This window comes from Lathyrus oleraceus, chromosome 7 (assembly GCF_024323335.1).
Source record: "Lathyrus oleraceus cultivar Zhongwan6 chromosome 7, CAAS_Psat_ZW6_1.0, whole genome shotgun sequence".
Lineage (NCBI taxonomy): Eukaryota > Viridiplantae > Streptophyta > Magnoliopsida > Fabales > Fabaceae > Lathyrus > Lathyrus oleraceus.
The window spans coordinates 61,028,157-61,045,439 of record NC_066585.1 but is presented as its reverse complement, the minus strand read 5'-3'; the positions used below and the strand labels follow the sequence as shown (position 1 = coordinate 61,045,439).

At 37.1% G+C, this 17,283-nt stretch overlaps 1 protein-coding gene across 1 annotated transcript; it reads right to left on the bottom strand.

Annotated features, from left to right (window-relative positions):
- Positions 1-335: 335 nt before the first annotated feature.
- Positions 336-2,451, bottom strand: LOC127102012 (amino acid transporter AVT1A). The gene is made up of 6 exons (XM_051039433.1): positions 2,018-2,451; positions 1,568-1,591; positions 1,302-1,482; positions 907-1,126; positions 510-645; positions 336-407 (listed from the first exon to the last, which is right to left on the bottom strand). The coding sequence occupies exons 1-6, from the start codon at positions 2,219-2,221 to the stop codon at positions 336-338; spliced, it is 837 nt and encodes a 278-aa protein (XP_050895390.1). The 5' UTR covers positions 2,222-2,451.
- Between the last annotated feature and the right edge of the window lie 14,832 nt (positions 2,452-17,283).

The following is a 17,283-nucleotide window of genomic DNA, read 5'->3' as shown; positions in this document are numbered from 1 at the left end:
GCTTTATCATGAATTGACACCACTCCTCTTTGATTTCGTCCACTTGATCCTTTGTATAAAATGCACACTTGAATTCATCAAAGTACTACATAATAATATAACATATTTTGAATTAATTCCAACTATTTAATTATATGAGATATGTGTAAATATAAAATAACTCATAAGTTAGAAATACATACATCGGTGGGAATCTTTAATCGGCCCAAAGCAAGAGTATCTCGCATAAACCTCAACATGAAATACCCGCAATCTATTTGATTACGTTGTTGAGGACACTACATATGAAAAAAAAAATATGGATTATAAATCCTAAGTTTTATCAAGTGTCATCACTAATATAATAAAAAATGTGGTAGACAATCGACATGGTGGGAAAAAGGATATTTAGTTAGCGGAATAATTGCCTGAAAGAGAAAACAAACAAAATTAGAAACAATAAAAATGTACCTTGAAAGAAAGAAAAAAAATATACAAAAATAATGCAGAGCGGCCCCAAAATTTCTTACTATAGTCCACAAAGCGACTTTGGAAGCAAGTGAATTTGGTGGTAGATTCAATGTTATCTGAGACAATGTCTTTTCACCAAACATGTGATATCCCGCCAGTCCAACACCTCCATATAAAAACATGGGCAAAACAAAACTGTACAAGAATAAAATGTAGAGGTAAATGAAAACACTTAAAAAACATGTGTTGCTATCAAGATTTTAAATTGCAGTCTCAGTAGCGGCCACATCAGGCTCTTTGATATTGCAGAGTCATGGTCAAATGCTTCTAATGAGGTCTCAATAGTAGTCACAGAGACACCAAAAAACTCGATGCCTTAACGCGGACCTTTTTTAAATAAAAAATAATAATAACCTTGGTTGCCACTGACAAAGAAAGTTACGTAGCATAGCATACCATATGATCATTGCCTTTGTAAATTCTCTTTTGTTAGCCATAGACTGATATATATTGGGAAAAACTGAATGTCCTGCAAAGCAAAACCCATAGATACCAAAAGCAAATGGAATGCCACTCCACTTTACGAATGGAGCAGTCTGATGGAATCCAACATCATTTCTTGTCCCAACAAGAACAACACAAATAGCGATCAACATTGAACCAATAACCCCTCCAGCTGCAGAACCATCACAAGTTATCTCAGTAAATGCTTGCAAGAAAGAGGTTTAAAATAAGGATGGATATTTTCAATAGACATTGGGAGATACAAACTAGCTGCTCCTACATATACTTTATATTATATCAGTATTGTCTCCACAACTTTATATTTTCGGATCGTCAAAAGTATTAACCTGAGAGATAGGAGATTATACGAAGATCCTTCAACCAAACAGTAGGGAGAATAATAAGTGCAGTCAAAATTGCAAATAAGTGCTTGCCATCCAAATCCAAACCTCCCCAATGCAAGGACGTTCCAGGAAAAAGACCAGTAAGGTTATCGCCTTCCATGATGATATATTCCACACAATATGACTGCATTCATAAATGATTGATATGTGTCATATAGATTGTGCAGAGTAATAAAGGCAAAAGGAAATGGATGCACTGCAGCACTTACATATAATTCGGTGTACAAAACAATCTGCAACAAGATAAAAATTGAAAATAAAATGTCAGTATACACATTGTTTAAACCATCATGCTATGCAGTAGAAAATACATATTATGTCACCATTCTTTAGCACTCGTTGAAATAAATAAAATAGAGAAATATCATATCATGGGGCCAAAGAAACAGACGAAAGCTGGAAAAAATACTTAAACAGAGAAGAAAAATATAATAGGACTGAACCATATGTAGGAAGAACATAACAATTGTTTGTGAGCAAGAACATAACAGAAAGAAGAACATAATTTTACTCTTAAAAGGGATTTAATCAGCAGTTATACCCTTAAAAAAGACAAGGGTTTGAAAAAAGACTTTAAGGAATTTCATACTAAGAAAGATTATGCAAAAAAACAAGCAAGTTCTCTCCAAAAATTAATCAAAAAGCAGAAACATTCTTACTGATATAACAACTCGGCCATATTTTCCAAATGCAGCTTCTCCTATATCTGGGTAGCTAAGGATGCCTTCTCTGCTTTGAAAGCAATGTCTCATTAGTTCTGCTGTATAACAGCACACAACTGCGAAAATAACCATCACCAACATACTGGCCCACCCAGCTTGTTTCACAGTATCAGGTGTAGATAGAAGCCCAACTCCAGCCATCACATTAATCCCTAGCCAAGTACAACATTACCTCATAAAATGATCCCTTACATAAAGGAGCACGCTTTATAGTAATTTATATGCCAAATAACAAACTACATTTTTTTTGTCCTTAGCTACAGCAATTACAACCACAATATAAAAACTTTACATGTCTTCGCAACAACGTCACAATTACAATTTCGGCCACATCAGCCGCATTTTCTTGCATTTTTTGAAATATCAAGATTTGCGGCATAGCTGCGACTGTATTTTAGATTTAACGGTAATTTAGCACAAGTACATAATATTGAAACCATATTTCAAAATCAAAACAGCAGTCAGAAGCTGCTATTGCAGCCGTGATATAAAGTTTTTAGAGGTCTCTGCAACAACATCACAATAGCAAACGCGGTCGAATCCAACAGCAGTTCCAGAAATCGATTTCAAATATTCAAGCAAGGCAATGCCCAACAGCAGCATATGCATAGCAGAAAAATCCAAAGCTGCGAATAACTAGGCAACTAAAACCTGAAAGTCACAGTAAGAGAAAACGATTTTAGAAATTAACCCAACTCACAATCCAGGTTTCAGAACTATAATCAGTTTCTTTTCAATAACCTGTTTTAGTCCAAATCAACATAACCAATCTATTTTCCTTCTGATTCACAAACTTAATCGCATCCCGTAACCAACCCCAAGTGCAATTGCTCTGTCAAAAAATGAATAGATCCTTAACAAACTATTTAACAGAAATTAACAGTGTTAAAATCATTCCCAACAACCATACTCTTCAAATCTAACTGAAATTTAACCTGCCTTAACCATTCTACCCGAGCTACCCGACTCGATTACGGCTTCCAAACTATATAAACATACATCACTCTTCAATCAAAAAGGAACAATTCTCAAAGCTCACTCATCACTATCATAACCTCTATTCACCATTTTTCTCTCCCTTCTAACCTTGCACAAAGGTCCATTAGGAAGCCATTGGAGCTTCACATCGAAGCTGCAATTATGCTTGATCTAGGATTCGTCTCCACACAACGATTCACACAGAGCATTTGTTCACACGCGACGCACACAAGAATTCACGTAACAGAGTTTCAATGAATCTTTCATCATACACAACAATCACAGAAGCACACGCGAAGAGGAGAAGAAGGAAGAAGCATCGCACAAAATAGAAGAATCAAAGGGAAGAAGGAGGGGATTCTGAAGATTACCTGAAGGCGCCTTCATCTTCATGTTCGTTCGCTCTGAATTCAATTTTCACCGGGCCACTCCGCCGTCTTACAGGTTGGTGAAATTCCATTTTTCTCGATCGATTCTCCTTACTATGGTGTATTTTGTAGTCCATGGAGCCAATCCCTTATGGTTTGGTCTCCGAATCTCCCTTTGCTCGCGTTTAATTCAAGATTTAGTGAGTTAGGGTTCATTTGATTTTGGTTTGGTTTGGATGTTTGACTGAAAATTGAGAGGCATTGAGGTTGATTTGTGATAGAGGACGAAGAGACGGTCTTAATGGTGTAACGAAAGTGATGATATGCCCTCCGCCGCTGCCGGAGGCGATTCCGGCGCGAAGGAGACGGAGGGAGTACGGTGAGCCTTGAAGCAGGTTTTGGTTTGAATGGGGTAACACTGGACTTAGGTAAATTATCCTTTTCTTTTTAATATGAAGAGTTTCACTGACGGCGAGCGAATGATTGTTCAAGATAGTTATGCTCAGGCCTCATTCGTGGATAATGTGGGGAATTAAGCCTTCTTAGACGATGACCAACATGTGATGTGTGAATGTTACCTCCACTATTAGAGTCATGTGATGGAGAAAGATCACCCTAGGGGGGGGGGGGGGGGAGATCGGGACCTACTTGCTTACTTTTAACTTCTTGATGGTTATGAACTAACATCGGTGGGCCTAATCACTAGAAATCCTCTAGGTTGGTTGCGCTGCAATGCCTCAATTTGTATTGCAATCTCAATTGAGTCTTTTCCCGACTCTTTTCTATGTGAATAAGTCTTACATTTTGTTGTTATAATAGGTTCAAGATGTCCAACAAATGATCATATATATCTAGCACCAAACACGTCTTGAGAGTGTTAAAATAAGTATGTTAGTAAAGGAACCTAAGAATATGGTTAATGAACTTGAGCATGTGGTGGAGGAAGGAGATGATAAATTCTTACTAGTGATTCTTGTTGGGACCAAGGGTGGAGCAATTGGCACCTAATAATGAGGAGTTTTTGTCGAATCTTGTGGGTCTTGTTAAGGTAGATTGTCGTCGATAGGGGAAATAAATGACTTAATATTGTCTTGAAGGATGTGAACTAATGATCGGAGACCATCAATTTACTTTGGACTAGCCATCAAAGATACAACTAAATGTAGTTACAATTGCGAGATTGAAAGATTCAAACAAACTAAAGAAAAAATTATTTCCACATACGATGCTTGGAACTCCCCATACTGCTTTCAAGATTACCGATTGACCCCACAAACCAACACGAGTCTTTTCAACATGTTTTTTTCCTCACTTATACGCTTTCTGGGAAACTCCCAGAAGGTCACTGATCAGTGCATTTTGATGCATGTTCTTCTATATTTATACTTATGCATTTCCATGTTTTAGTTTGGTTATTTTTCCCTTTTAATATGTTTTTATAATTTATCTTATTTTTACACTTATTTGTTTTTCGCAGTTTATTTTCAGCATTAGCAGACTGCACGAATAAATTCATAACTGGAGCTAGGAGTATCGGATCGACGCGTTCTACCAGTCATTGGAAAGCTAAGAGAAAGAGCTACGACTTTCATGAAGAAGTCAGAAGCTAATTCAGACTGTAGCATGGTTGAAAAATCCGTTGAAGCCTTCAGCACTAGATTTATATTTTGTGTTGGGTTATTTAGTTTGGGTCTGTGTTATGTTTTGACCAAATTAGGTTTATTCTACTTTTCCTATAACCTAAGCAGCTGAAAACAGGACATGGAATCACTATTCACGAAAATTTGAAAGCTTGTACGAATTCCATGGAGAACTAATCCCTCTGATTCGATCTGCCATAATTCAGGTTCCAAAACTTGAGATTATTATAATGTTAATTTTAGTTTAATTCCTTTCAATGATATTTTGTGTTCTTGTATGCTTGATTCGATTGCATGAAATATATTGATTTAATTTGGTTGATTGTATGATCCTAACATAGGCACGTCACGTTTGCTTAATTCGTTTTTGTGTCTGATCAATCATGTTTGCTTAATCCATGAAAACTTATCCCGTTTGCTTAATTCGGACATTAAGATCATACATCTCACAAACTTCACCGCGCTTGTCATTGAGTTTGTATCCAAATAGGAATAGACAATCCGATTTGGATATTAAAATTATATTAATCGATGATAGTAGGAACTGAATCGGTAGATTGAATTATTTCATAATCACTTATTTCATAACAGCTTATTTCAAGAATTGCTTTTAATAATCACTTTTTCTTAATCGAACACCAAACCAAACAACCCCCCCCCCCTTAATTCGATTTACCTTTGGATAATAATAATTAAGAATCCTTGTGAGAACGATATCCGAGTTAAAATTGTCGTCGTACTACGTTTTTGAAAAACACTTGTTTTGACCCGCGCGCGACAGCGGATCAAATTGGCGCCGTTTCCGGGGACTCTTGATTATATTAATCATTTTTAGAGTCATAGGTTTAGTGTCTACGCGTCTAGGTCCTAGTTTCCTCACGGTTCTGCCCAACTCGCGTTTTAGAGTCCAAAAAGTGGAAAAAATCGGTATTTTGGTAAATTGCGTCCGATTGAAAACTTGTTCCGACAATCTTGTGTAAAAAAATTCTCTGATAATTTAATCCTTACTACAAAGTAGTTAAGGGACTTTGCTTTCAATTTCCCAAATTCCTCTTTTTTCTATTTTTTATGAATTTTTTACTGTTTTCATAGAGTCGAAAAAAACCGGAAAAATTCTCAAAATTATATTTTTAAGTCATTAGATTAAATTTGATATCACTTTAGTTTTCTGAATTTATTTTGATCAATTCCCTTCTTTGTGTTTGTTTTTGACTTTTAGGGACATTGTCGGCATTTTGAATATCGTTGTTGTATTGTTGTGCGTTAGTCCTGGCTATTAGGTCTCGCTGTTCTGAACTTGTTGCTTTTGATTCTGAAGTAGAGAGAACTTTGCACACACAACGTAGAGCAGTCCAGGCTAATTCATCACCCACAATTGAGTCCGACTATTTGCATAACTTGTTTGCTTCTGATTCTGAACTTGTTTTTGAAATGGCTGACAATAGAACCTTAAGGCAATTGGCTGCACCTGATGTGAATTATAATGGCTTGTGTATTGAATATGATGTTGTTGTTGTTCCTTTTGAATTAAAATCGGGTTTAATACACTTGTTGCCCAAGTTTAGTGGTCTTGCAGGTGAGGATCCGCACAAACATTTGAAAGAATTCCAGGTGGTGTGTTCTACACCATTGAAGCCTGAAGGGATCACTGAAGATCATATCAAACTTTGAGCTTTTCCTTTTTCATTGCAGGGTGCAGCAAAGGATTGGATATATTATCTCGAGCCAAATTCAATTGCAAGCTGGAATGCCCTGAAAAAAGTGTTCTTAGAGAGATATTTTCCTGCCTCTAGAGCTGCCTCGATAAGAAAGGAGATTTGTGGTATTAGACAGAGTAATGAGTCATTGACCGAGTATTGGGAGAGATTCAAACACTTGGTATCCAGCCACCCTCAGCACCAGATCACCGAGCAACTACTCATTCAGTACTTTTATGAGGGTTTGATACCGATGGATAGGAACATTCTTGATGCTGCTAGCGATGGAGCACTTGTTGATAAGACTCCAGCTGCTGCCAAAGACCTTATCGAAAATATGTCCCTTAATTCCCAACAGTTCACTACTAGAGACAATTTTGTGCAAAGCAAAGGCGTGAATCAAATTCAGGTTTCTTCCAACAAAGCTTTAGAGACCAGAATTGACGAGCTCACTGCCTTAGTCAAACAACTGGCAGTAGCAAAACCTCAAACAGTAACAGTGTGTGGTATTTGTACTTCTCATGAGCACCCGACCGATACTTGTCCTATTCTGAGAGACGAGTCCATTACTAAGCTGCCTCAAGCTTATGCAGCCAACCTTTACAATCAAAACAGGTACAATAATACTCCTGACCTGTCCACCAACAAATACCATCCCAATTAGAGGAATCATCCCAACCTTCGATATGGAAACCCACAACAAAACCCACCTCAAGTGGCTGCCCCTGCATCTTCCGGACCACCCTTAGAAGATCTTGTCAAACAAATGGCCGCCAACAATCTCCAATTCCAACAAAGGACCGATTCTAGCATTCAAACCTTGAACACGCAAATGGGACAACTTGCTAGTCAAATAAATAACATGCAAGCCCAAGGGTCGAACCAACTTCCAGCCCAAACAGTTGTCAATTCAAAGGATTCTAATGCGATTGTGAGTGCGATTTCGTTGAGATCTGGAAAGGTTACAGAAATAGCCCCTGGAAAAAATAAAAAAATTATTGAGGTAACATTTGAACCTGAACCTACTCCATCTGAACCTGTTTCATCTGAAAAAATTAAAGAAAAAGAGTATGTGCCACTAGTCCCCTTCCCACATAGAGTTCTGAAAAATAAAAGAATTGAGGAGGGAGACAAGGAAAGAGAGATATTGGATGTTTTTAGAAAAGTTGCGGTAAATATTTCGCTTCTTGATGTAATTAAACAGGTTCCTAAGTATGCAAAGTTTCTGAAGGATTTGTGTATAAATAAGAAGAGGATTAAAGGAAGTGAGAGAGTTAACTTGGGAAGAAATATTTCTGCTTTTATTCAACCCAAGCCTTCATCTGAAAAAGTTACAGGCGAGAAAAATGTTTCAGCCATCACTCAGCTCTTGCCACAAAAGCAGAAGGATCCGGGAACTTTTACTGTCCCTTGTACCATCGGGGATAATAAATTCGAGAATTGCATGCTTGATTTGGGAGCGGGCATTAATGTTATGCCTACTTCTATTTATAATAACCTTAATCTTGGTCCTTTGCAGCATACAAGTTTGATCGTCCAACTGGCGAACAGGAGCAATGCACGCCCGACTGGCGTAGTGGAAGATGTCCTTGTCCAAGTTAACGATTTAATTTTTCCTGCATATTTTTACATTCTGGACATGGAAGGAGAGACTAAGACAAGCAGAGCCCCCATCATTTTAGGCATACCGTTCATGAAAACGGCGAAGACAAAAATTGATGTTGACGATGGAACCATGTCCATGGAATTTGGTGACATTGTCGCAAAATTTAACATTTTTGATGCCATGAAACACCCCTTGGAAGAGCATTCCGTTTTTCATATGGAATTGATATCTGAGCTGGTTGAGGACACTTGTTCTGATTTATTTTCACTTGATTTTCCATCATTATCTGGTTTCGATGATATTTACTCATGTGTTGATTGTACTGACACTAACCTTTGTGCTGTGTGTGCTGAGATTGATGTTGCCTTGCAGCCTGATACATTTCCTACAGGTGAAGTTGTTGCCGATGAAGCTGTTTTTGCAGTTGATGCTCCCTGAAAACCTGAAATACGCTTATTTGGAGACTAATGAAAAACTCCCTGTTATTATTTCTTCTAACCTTGATTTCGATCAGGAAGACAAGCTTTTGCAGGTTTTAAAGAAGCACAAGAAGGCAATCGGGTGGACATTAGCCGACCTCCCACGTATTAGTCCGTCGATGTGCATGCACAGGATATTACTTGAGGACGGAGCGAAAATAGTAAGGCAGCCCCAAAGGAGGCTTAATCCTTTGATTCTTGATGTTGTGAAGAAGGAGGTAACCAAACTCTTGCAAGCAGGTGTCATTTATCCTATCTCTGACAGTAAATGGGTAAGCCTAGTGCAGGTTGTACCTAAGAAATCAGGACTCACAGTGGTAAAAAATGAAAAGAATGAACTTGTTCCCACTAGAGTTTAGAACAGCTGGAGAGTTTGTATTGATTACAAGAGATTGAACCAGGCTACGAGAAAGGATCACTTTCCTTTACCGTTCATTGACCAAATGCTTGAAAGGCTTGCTGGTAAATCATATTACTGTTTTCTTGATGGTTTTTCAGGTTACTTTCAGATTCATATTGCACCGGAAGATCAAGAGAATACCACTTTTACTTGTCCCTTCGGTACTTTTTCTTACAGGAGGATGCCTTTTGGTCTTTGCAATGCTCCTGGCACTTTCCAGCGATGCATGATTAGCATTTTTTCTGATTTCATTGAAAATTGCATGGAAGTCTTTATGGACGATTTCACTGTCTATGGTTCCTCTTTTGATGCATGCTTGAGCAGTTTAAGCTTGATTTTAGAAAGATGCATCGAAACTGATCTCGTTTTAAATTATGAAAAATATCACTTTATGGTTGATCAGGGAATTGTATTGGGTCACATAATTTCAGAAAAAGGAATTTCTGTTGACCCTGCTAAAATATATGTGATTTCTACACTGCCTTACCCTTCTTACGTTCGCGAGATTCGTTCTTTTCTTGGTCATGCAGGTTTTTACAGGCGTTTCATCAAGGATTTCAGCAAGATAGCTCTTCCGCTGTCAAACTTGTTGAAGAATGATGTCACTTTCAACTTTGATGACAAATGCAAATAAGTGTTTGACTTCTTGAAGAAAGCATTGACCTCCGCTCCCATAATCCAACCATCGGACTGGACCCTCCCTTTTGAGATTATGTGTGATGCGTCTAATTATGTTGTTGGAGTTGTCCTTGCACAAAGGGTTGGTAGGGCTGCCCATGTTGTTTACTATGCTTCTAGAACTTTAGATTCTGCACAGTCACATTACACTGCCACTGAAAAAGAACTGCTAGTTATTGGTTTTGCTCTTGATAAATTCAGATCATATTTGCTAGGTTCCAAGGTTGTTGTTTTTACTGACCATGCAACATTAAAGTACTTGTTGAAGAAGCCGGATGCAAAATCGAGATTGATTCGGTGGATGTTGTTGCTCCAAGAATTTAATGTAGAGATTAAAGACAAAAGTGGAGCTGAGAACTTAGTGGCTGACCACTTGAGCAGGATAGAGAGAGATGCATATCCTTTTCCTATTCAGGATGACTTTCCTGATGAGCAGTTTTTTCTTTTGCATGGGATTACACCTTGGTTTGCTGACATTGTTAATTTTCTTATTGCTGGTGTTTTTCCTACAGGTGCATCTAGATCACAGATTCACAAACTCAAAAGTGATGCCAAATATTATGTTTGGGATGATCCATATCTTTGGAAGTTTGGTAGTGATCAGGTAATTAGGAGATGTGTCCCCGACTATGAGATTGAATCCATTTTGAAATTTTCTCATGCATCTCAAGTCGCCGGACACTTTGGTCCGCAAAGGACTGCAAGAAAAGTCCTTGATTCAGGTTTCTATTGGCCAACTGTTTTTAAGGATGCTTATGAGACTTACCGCACTTGTAAAGAGTGCCAGATATCAGGTACAAACATCACTCGCAAGAGTGAAAATGCCTCAGCAACCTATGCTTTTCTGTGAGGTATTTGATGTATGGGGAATCAACTTCATGGGTCCCTTTCTTGTATCATTTGGTTTCCTTTACATTTTGCTTGCTGTTGATTATGTTTCAAAGTGGGTGGAAGTTATCCCCACTAGGACTAATGATTCTAGAGTTGTTGCAGATTTTGTCAAGTCCAATATCTTTTGCAGGTTTGGAATACCACGAGCTATCATAAGTGACCAAGGCACTCATTTCTGTAACCGCACCATGGAAGCTTTGCTCCGAAAGTGTGGAGTTGTGCATAGAGTCTCTACTGCATATCACCCACAAACTAATGGGCAAGCTAAGATCTCAAACAAGGAGATCAAACAGGTTTTAGAGAAAATGGTGCAGCCAAACAGGAAGGACTGGAGCCGTCGTCTAGAAGACGCACTTTGGGCCCAAAGAACAGCTTTCAAGACACCCATTGGGATGTCTCCTTATCGACTTGTTTTTGGTAAGACATGTCATCTTCCTGTTGAGATAGAACACCGTGCTTATTGGGCGGTGAAAAGTTGTAATTTGGAGATGCAACAAGCAGGTATTGAAAGAAAACTCCAATTACAACAGCTGGAAGAGCTTAGACTAGAGGCTTATGAAAGCTCTAGGATTTATAAAGAGAAAACTAAGCACTTCCATGATAAAATGATTTCTAGGAAGGAATTTTTTGTGGGCCAACAGGTTTTACTGTTTAACTCTCGCCTTAAGCTTATGACTGGGAAACTTTGATCCAAATGGATTGGCCCTTTTGTTATTACTAATGTTTTCCCTTATGGTGCAGTAGAAATAAAAAGTGCAGGTATTAACAAGACTTTCAAAGTCAATGGGCAGCGCTTGAAGCTATTCCATGAAAGTCCAATGACTGAAGATGTCAGCATAGAGGAGCTTTCTTTGGAAGCACCTAACTACCCTGCAACTTGATCAGGGAGTCTTTCTTTCCTTCTCTCTACTTTATTAGTAATGTCTTTTCATTAAGGGAAATGCTTATTTTAAGTGTGGGGGAGGGAAATCGTTTAAAAAAATGCATCTTCTTGAAAGTTTTAGGCTATAGACTAACTAATTTGAGATTAGTTTGCGGAGACTTAGGAAAAATTCACAAGATCGGTATTGTATTAACACCGTAAGTCTCCTGCATATGGAAATTGATTCAAATTCTTATTATGTTTTAGCCTTAAATTCTCATTCTCTGACAGCTCTTGAGTAGTTTATTTCAGCAGTCAGCACCATCTCACACACACTATACGCAGGGAAGCCGATGAATATAAGTGAGTGTTTCGAAAAAGAAAAAGAAAGAAAGAAAAGGGAATGCACCTTCTAAGTTTGGTGATCCTCACCTGGTCACTTAACCCAATGGACGTAGAACCTTAAAAAAATTGAAAATAAGACTCATTGTCAGTTGGTTCAGCGGTTTCTGGTGCTGAACTTGGTAGGGCGGATTACGGTCCGATCCCCCGCAACTACAACTGAGTAAGCAAAGGGTTATGCCACGTAAGTACTAGAATCCCGTGCAAAAAGGATCAGAGTCACTAACCGGTCGCCTTGCTATCGGTGTGTGGAGATAACAGGCTTAATGTGATTGTGCATGAATGAAAAAGAGCAAAAAGTAGGATGAGTAAGTTATGCTTTAACATAATAACATGATTCGAGTTGATTTGTGTATTCAGGAGGTTTATGACTGCATAATTGTGGATTAATGTTCCTACGATATCCTTAGTGTGCAAGATTAGTACCTGTCGATGCAAACTTAACCGAAGAATACTTGTAGCCTAGGATGAGTAACTAATGATGTGTTTGTGATTTCTTTGTTTTATTTTGAATTTTGCTCGGAGTGCAAAAGTTCAAGTGTGGGGGAATTTGATCAATGCATTTTGATGCATATTATTCTATATTTATACTTATTCATTTCCATGTTTTAGTTATGTTATTTTCCCTTTTAATGTGTTTTTATAATTTATCTTATTTTTACACTTATTTGTTTTTCGCAGTTTATTTTCAGCATTAGTAGTCTGCACGAATAAATTCATAACTGAAGCTAGGAGTATCGGATCGAGGTGTGCTACCAGTCGTTGGAAAGCTAAGAGAAAGAGCTACGACTTTCATGAAGTAAGAAGCTAATTCGGACTGTAGAATGGTTGAAAAATCCGTTGAAGCCTTCAGCACTAGATTTATATTTTGTGTTGAGTTATTTAGTTTGGGCCTGTGTTATGTTTTGACCAAATTAGGTTTATTCTACTTTTCCTATAACCTAAGTAGCCGAAAACAGGACATGGAATCACTATTCACGAAAATTTGAAAGCTTGTACGAATTCCATGGAGAACTAATCCCTCTGATTCGATCTGCCGTAATTCAGGTTCCAAAACTTGAGATTATTATAATGTTAATTTTAGTTTAATTCCTTTCAATGATATTTTGTGTTCTTGTATGCTTAATTCGATTGCATGAAATATATTGATTCAATTTGGTTGATTGTATGATCCTAACATAGGCACGTCACGTTTGCTTAATTCGTTTTTGTGTCTGATCAATCATGTTTGCTTAATCCATGAAAACTTATCTCGTTTGCTTAATTCGGACAATAGGATCATGCATCTCACAAACTTCACCGTGCTTGTCATTGAGTTTGTATCCAAATAGGAATAGACAATCCGCTTTGGGTATTAAAATTATATTAATTGATGATAGTAGGAACTGAATCGGTAGATTGAATTATTTCATAATCACTTATTTCATAATAGCTTATTTCAAGAATTGCTTTTAATAATCACTTTTTCTTAATCGAACACCAAACCAAACAACCCCCCCCCCCTTAATTTGATTTACCTTTGGATAATAATAATCAAGAATCCTTGTGAGAACGATATCCGAGTTAAAATTGTCGCCGTACTACATTTTTGAAAAACACTCGTTTTGACCCGCGCGCAACAGCGGATCAGTCACTCATCCAAATACTTCTCCAAGTCAAGCATGCTTTAATATGGAGTTCTTATTTGTTAGGCTACCAAAACAAGATGCACCTTCTTTTCGGTAGCCTAACAAATAAGAACTCCATAGTTAAGCGTGCTTGACTTGAAGTAGTCTTTGGATGGGTGACCTTTTGGGAAGTTTCCAGAAAAACGTTGAGTGAGGACAAAGCATGCTGAAATACCCGTGTTGGTTTGTGGGGTCAGTCGGTAATCCTGAAAGCAGTTTGGGGCGTTACAACACCAATGTCCCTTATTGGAACAAAAGATAGTTGGTCTGATGAGAAAGACCACTATGGAAAGGTTTCGGGGTGGCTGGGACGGTTCTCTAGTGAATGGAAGGGGTACCCGCAAAAAATGGTAGCATTTTGATGCTCAAGTCATGAAGGCTTTGTTTCGGAGTTTGGAGGGGAGGGGGATTGAGAGCTTCGAAAAAATGATTTTTTTTATAAATATAGAGAAATCTTTAACATTTTTTTATTTTTGTTTTGTTTAGAATGATAAAATAATATTTATAATTAATATATTTTTAATTTTTGAAATACTATAACAACAAAAATTATATTTGAACAATTTGTCTAAGCCTTCCAAAACTAGGCATGTCAGCGATGCGGTTTGGATCGGGTTTGAGGTAAAAACTCATCTGATCCAAAGATAAATTTACTCATGGTTCGACTCACTTTTGTATGGTTGATTTAAAAAAAACATGATCCGATCCGATCTAATTTCATGCAATTTAATTTGGATCGATTTTTGGATATCCAAATTACAAAGTATATTTTTGTACATTCTAAAGGATGAGATTTTGCAAACCGGGTACAAAGAAATAAGTAGGCCGGATAATTATCTCCTTGCACAAGTCGAAATCCAATCAGGGTTCACATAACTACAAATTAAGCACGTCGAAATCAGTCTCTTATTTACTCTAACAGAAGAACAAGTCGGACTCAGCCTCGTGAACGGTGCTAGGAAGCCATATGAAGAGTCACAATGGACAGTTACGAAACCTCTCCATGATTGCATGGGAGTTACAAAAGCTGAGGGAAAAGGTGTTATGTGGTAATTATAGATGACGACAGACGTTATCTAGAGTCACCTTAATGAGGGATATGAAGAAGCATCCTTTTAAAGTCCATTGATGGATGAGGGAGTGTAAAAGGAGACTTCCCCTTTGAGGAGAAGGATAACTAATACCTCATAACTAAATAGGATAATTGTAATTTCACCTGGTTAGCTTCAGGGAACTTCCTCCAAATGGTGTTTAGTAAGAACAATTTTTTATTCAGATTATAAAAATTCCAATAAATAATAGGTTTGATATGATATATAACATATAGTATATTAAAAATTAATATTACAAAATGAGAATGATCGATTATGGTTGAAACAAATGAAATAATAACAATAAATAGATTAAACTAAACTAATAAATAATATTTTAAAAAAGTATCATCGAATAATAAGTTATTACAACATATCATATTAATAAAAATAAATAAGTATAAAAATATATACACACGATTCGATTTGGTTTGGATCGATTTTGATAAATCAATCATAAATTCGATCTGAACCGAGTGGTTTTTACAAAATGACATCCAAACACATCCAATAATATTAGATTTTTTGCGTTTTTATGTTTTTTTGGATCAGTTTGCGGTTTTTGTTTGGATCGGTTTGGATTTGAATACCAGTTGGTGCACAAGATGAAGAACATGAAGATGAAGAAGAGAGAGAATTGAAATAACAAACTTCCACTACTCTTCCAAAACGGTTACAACAAATGGTTACACTTTCTCCACTATTGACAACTACACTTGTTATATACACAAACAATATGCCACGTAGACGAAAATGCTATCCTACACTAGTTAGGTTAAGCTTAACAAAAACTAATGCTATAACAGAATATGGATTACTTCTAACACCATCCCTTAATTCATATTCAGCTAATCAAAACTAATAACACTAATTCCATCCCTCAAGTGGAGAAACTGATCAGTATTGATCACTTTCGTCAGAACATCTACCAGCTACTTTTGGGTGCTATAGTGCATAACTTCTAGCACTCCATTCTGAATCTGACTTCTCAAAAAAGTGATACTTAGTCTCAATATGCTTGTTTATCCCATGAATCACTGGGTTCTTGACAAGATTGATCGCATACTTGTTATCAATCATCAACTTCAGAGGCTTGTTTACCTTGATCTTCAGATCCTATAGTAAATTTAGACGCCAAACAATTTGACATTCAGCCATAATACCTATAATGTATTCAGCTTCACAGGTTGGCAAAGAAACAATTGGTTTCTTCTTGGAACACCAAGAAATAGGACCTCCTAGATGCTTAAACAAATATCCAGAAGTACTTCTTCTGTAAACTCTATATCCATACCAATCAGAGTATGAGCAACACATCATCTATGAATTAACCTTTTCATTATAAGGGAACAAAACTCCATACTTCAGAGTCCCTTTAATGTACCTCAGAATCCTAACAACAGCTTGGTAATGGACCACTTTGATTTACTCATGAACCTACTAACCATTCTAACTGCATAGGAAATGTCAGGTATGTTATTACATAAACACCTCAGAGAGCCAACCAACTGCTTGAAAATTGTAACATCTACATCATCACCCTCAGAATCAGAATCCAATTTGTGATTTGTTTTTGAAGGTGTAACCGCAGCCTTACAATTCAGCAACTTAAATCTCTTCAAAATCTTAACTTCATACCTCAGCTGATGCAAAATTATACATTTCTCAGAGTACACAATCTCCATCCTTAGAAAATATGTCATATTTCTTAGATCAGTCATCTCAAACTCATTCATCAGCACATTCCTGAACTTCATTATCTCATCTGAACAATCTCCTGTCAGTAATATGTCATCAACATAAAGACACATTAGAATCATATTGCCTTCAGAAGTATGCTGAACATAAATGACATACTCCATCTCACACTTGATGAATCCTTGGAGCTTGAAAAATTAATCAATTTTCAGATACCAAGCTCTATGAGATTGTTTCAGTCCATACAATGCTTTATGTAGCCTGTACACCAATCCTTCCTGATTATTTTTTTATAATCTATGAGGCTATGACAAGTATACCTCTTCTTTTAATGGACCATTCAGAAATGCAGATTTCACATCCAGATGCATCAGAGGCCAAATCCTGTTAGCATATATCACAATCACCAGTATGATTGTCTCATGTCTCGTTACAAGAGCAAACACTTCAAAGTAGTCTAATTTGGGTATCTGTATAAAACCTCTTGTCACTAACCTTGATTTGTGTTTTCCAATTGATCCACCTGGCTTTAGTTTTACCTTGAAAACACATCTGACACTGATGGCTTTCTTCTCCTTTGGAAGCTCAGTCAAATCCCAAGTCTTGTTTCTTTTTATAGCCTCAAGTTCTTCTTTCATGGACTTAAGTCACACTTTATTCTTGAGCACTTCTTCAACACTAACTGTTTCAGAGTCTACTAACATGGCACACTAAATGACTTCTCCCTCAGAGTCTATTTCAGTATC

Bases quoted from the DNA above. Each gene is read 5' to 3' on its own strand.
- LOC127102012 (XM_051039433.1), bottom strand. From the start codon at position 2,221: ATGGCTGGAGTTGGGCTTCTATCTACACCTGATACTGTGAAACAAGCT. The intron at 1,592-2,017 runs GTAAGAATGTTT...ATCTTGTTGCAG, and splicing joins ATGGCCGAGTTGTTATATCA to ATTGTTTTGTACACCGAATT. The intron at 1,483-1,567 runs GTAAGTGCTGCA...TTATGAATGCAG, and splicing joins TTTTGTACACCGAATTATAT to TCATATTGTGTGGAATATAT.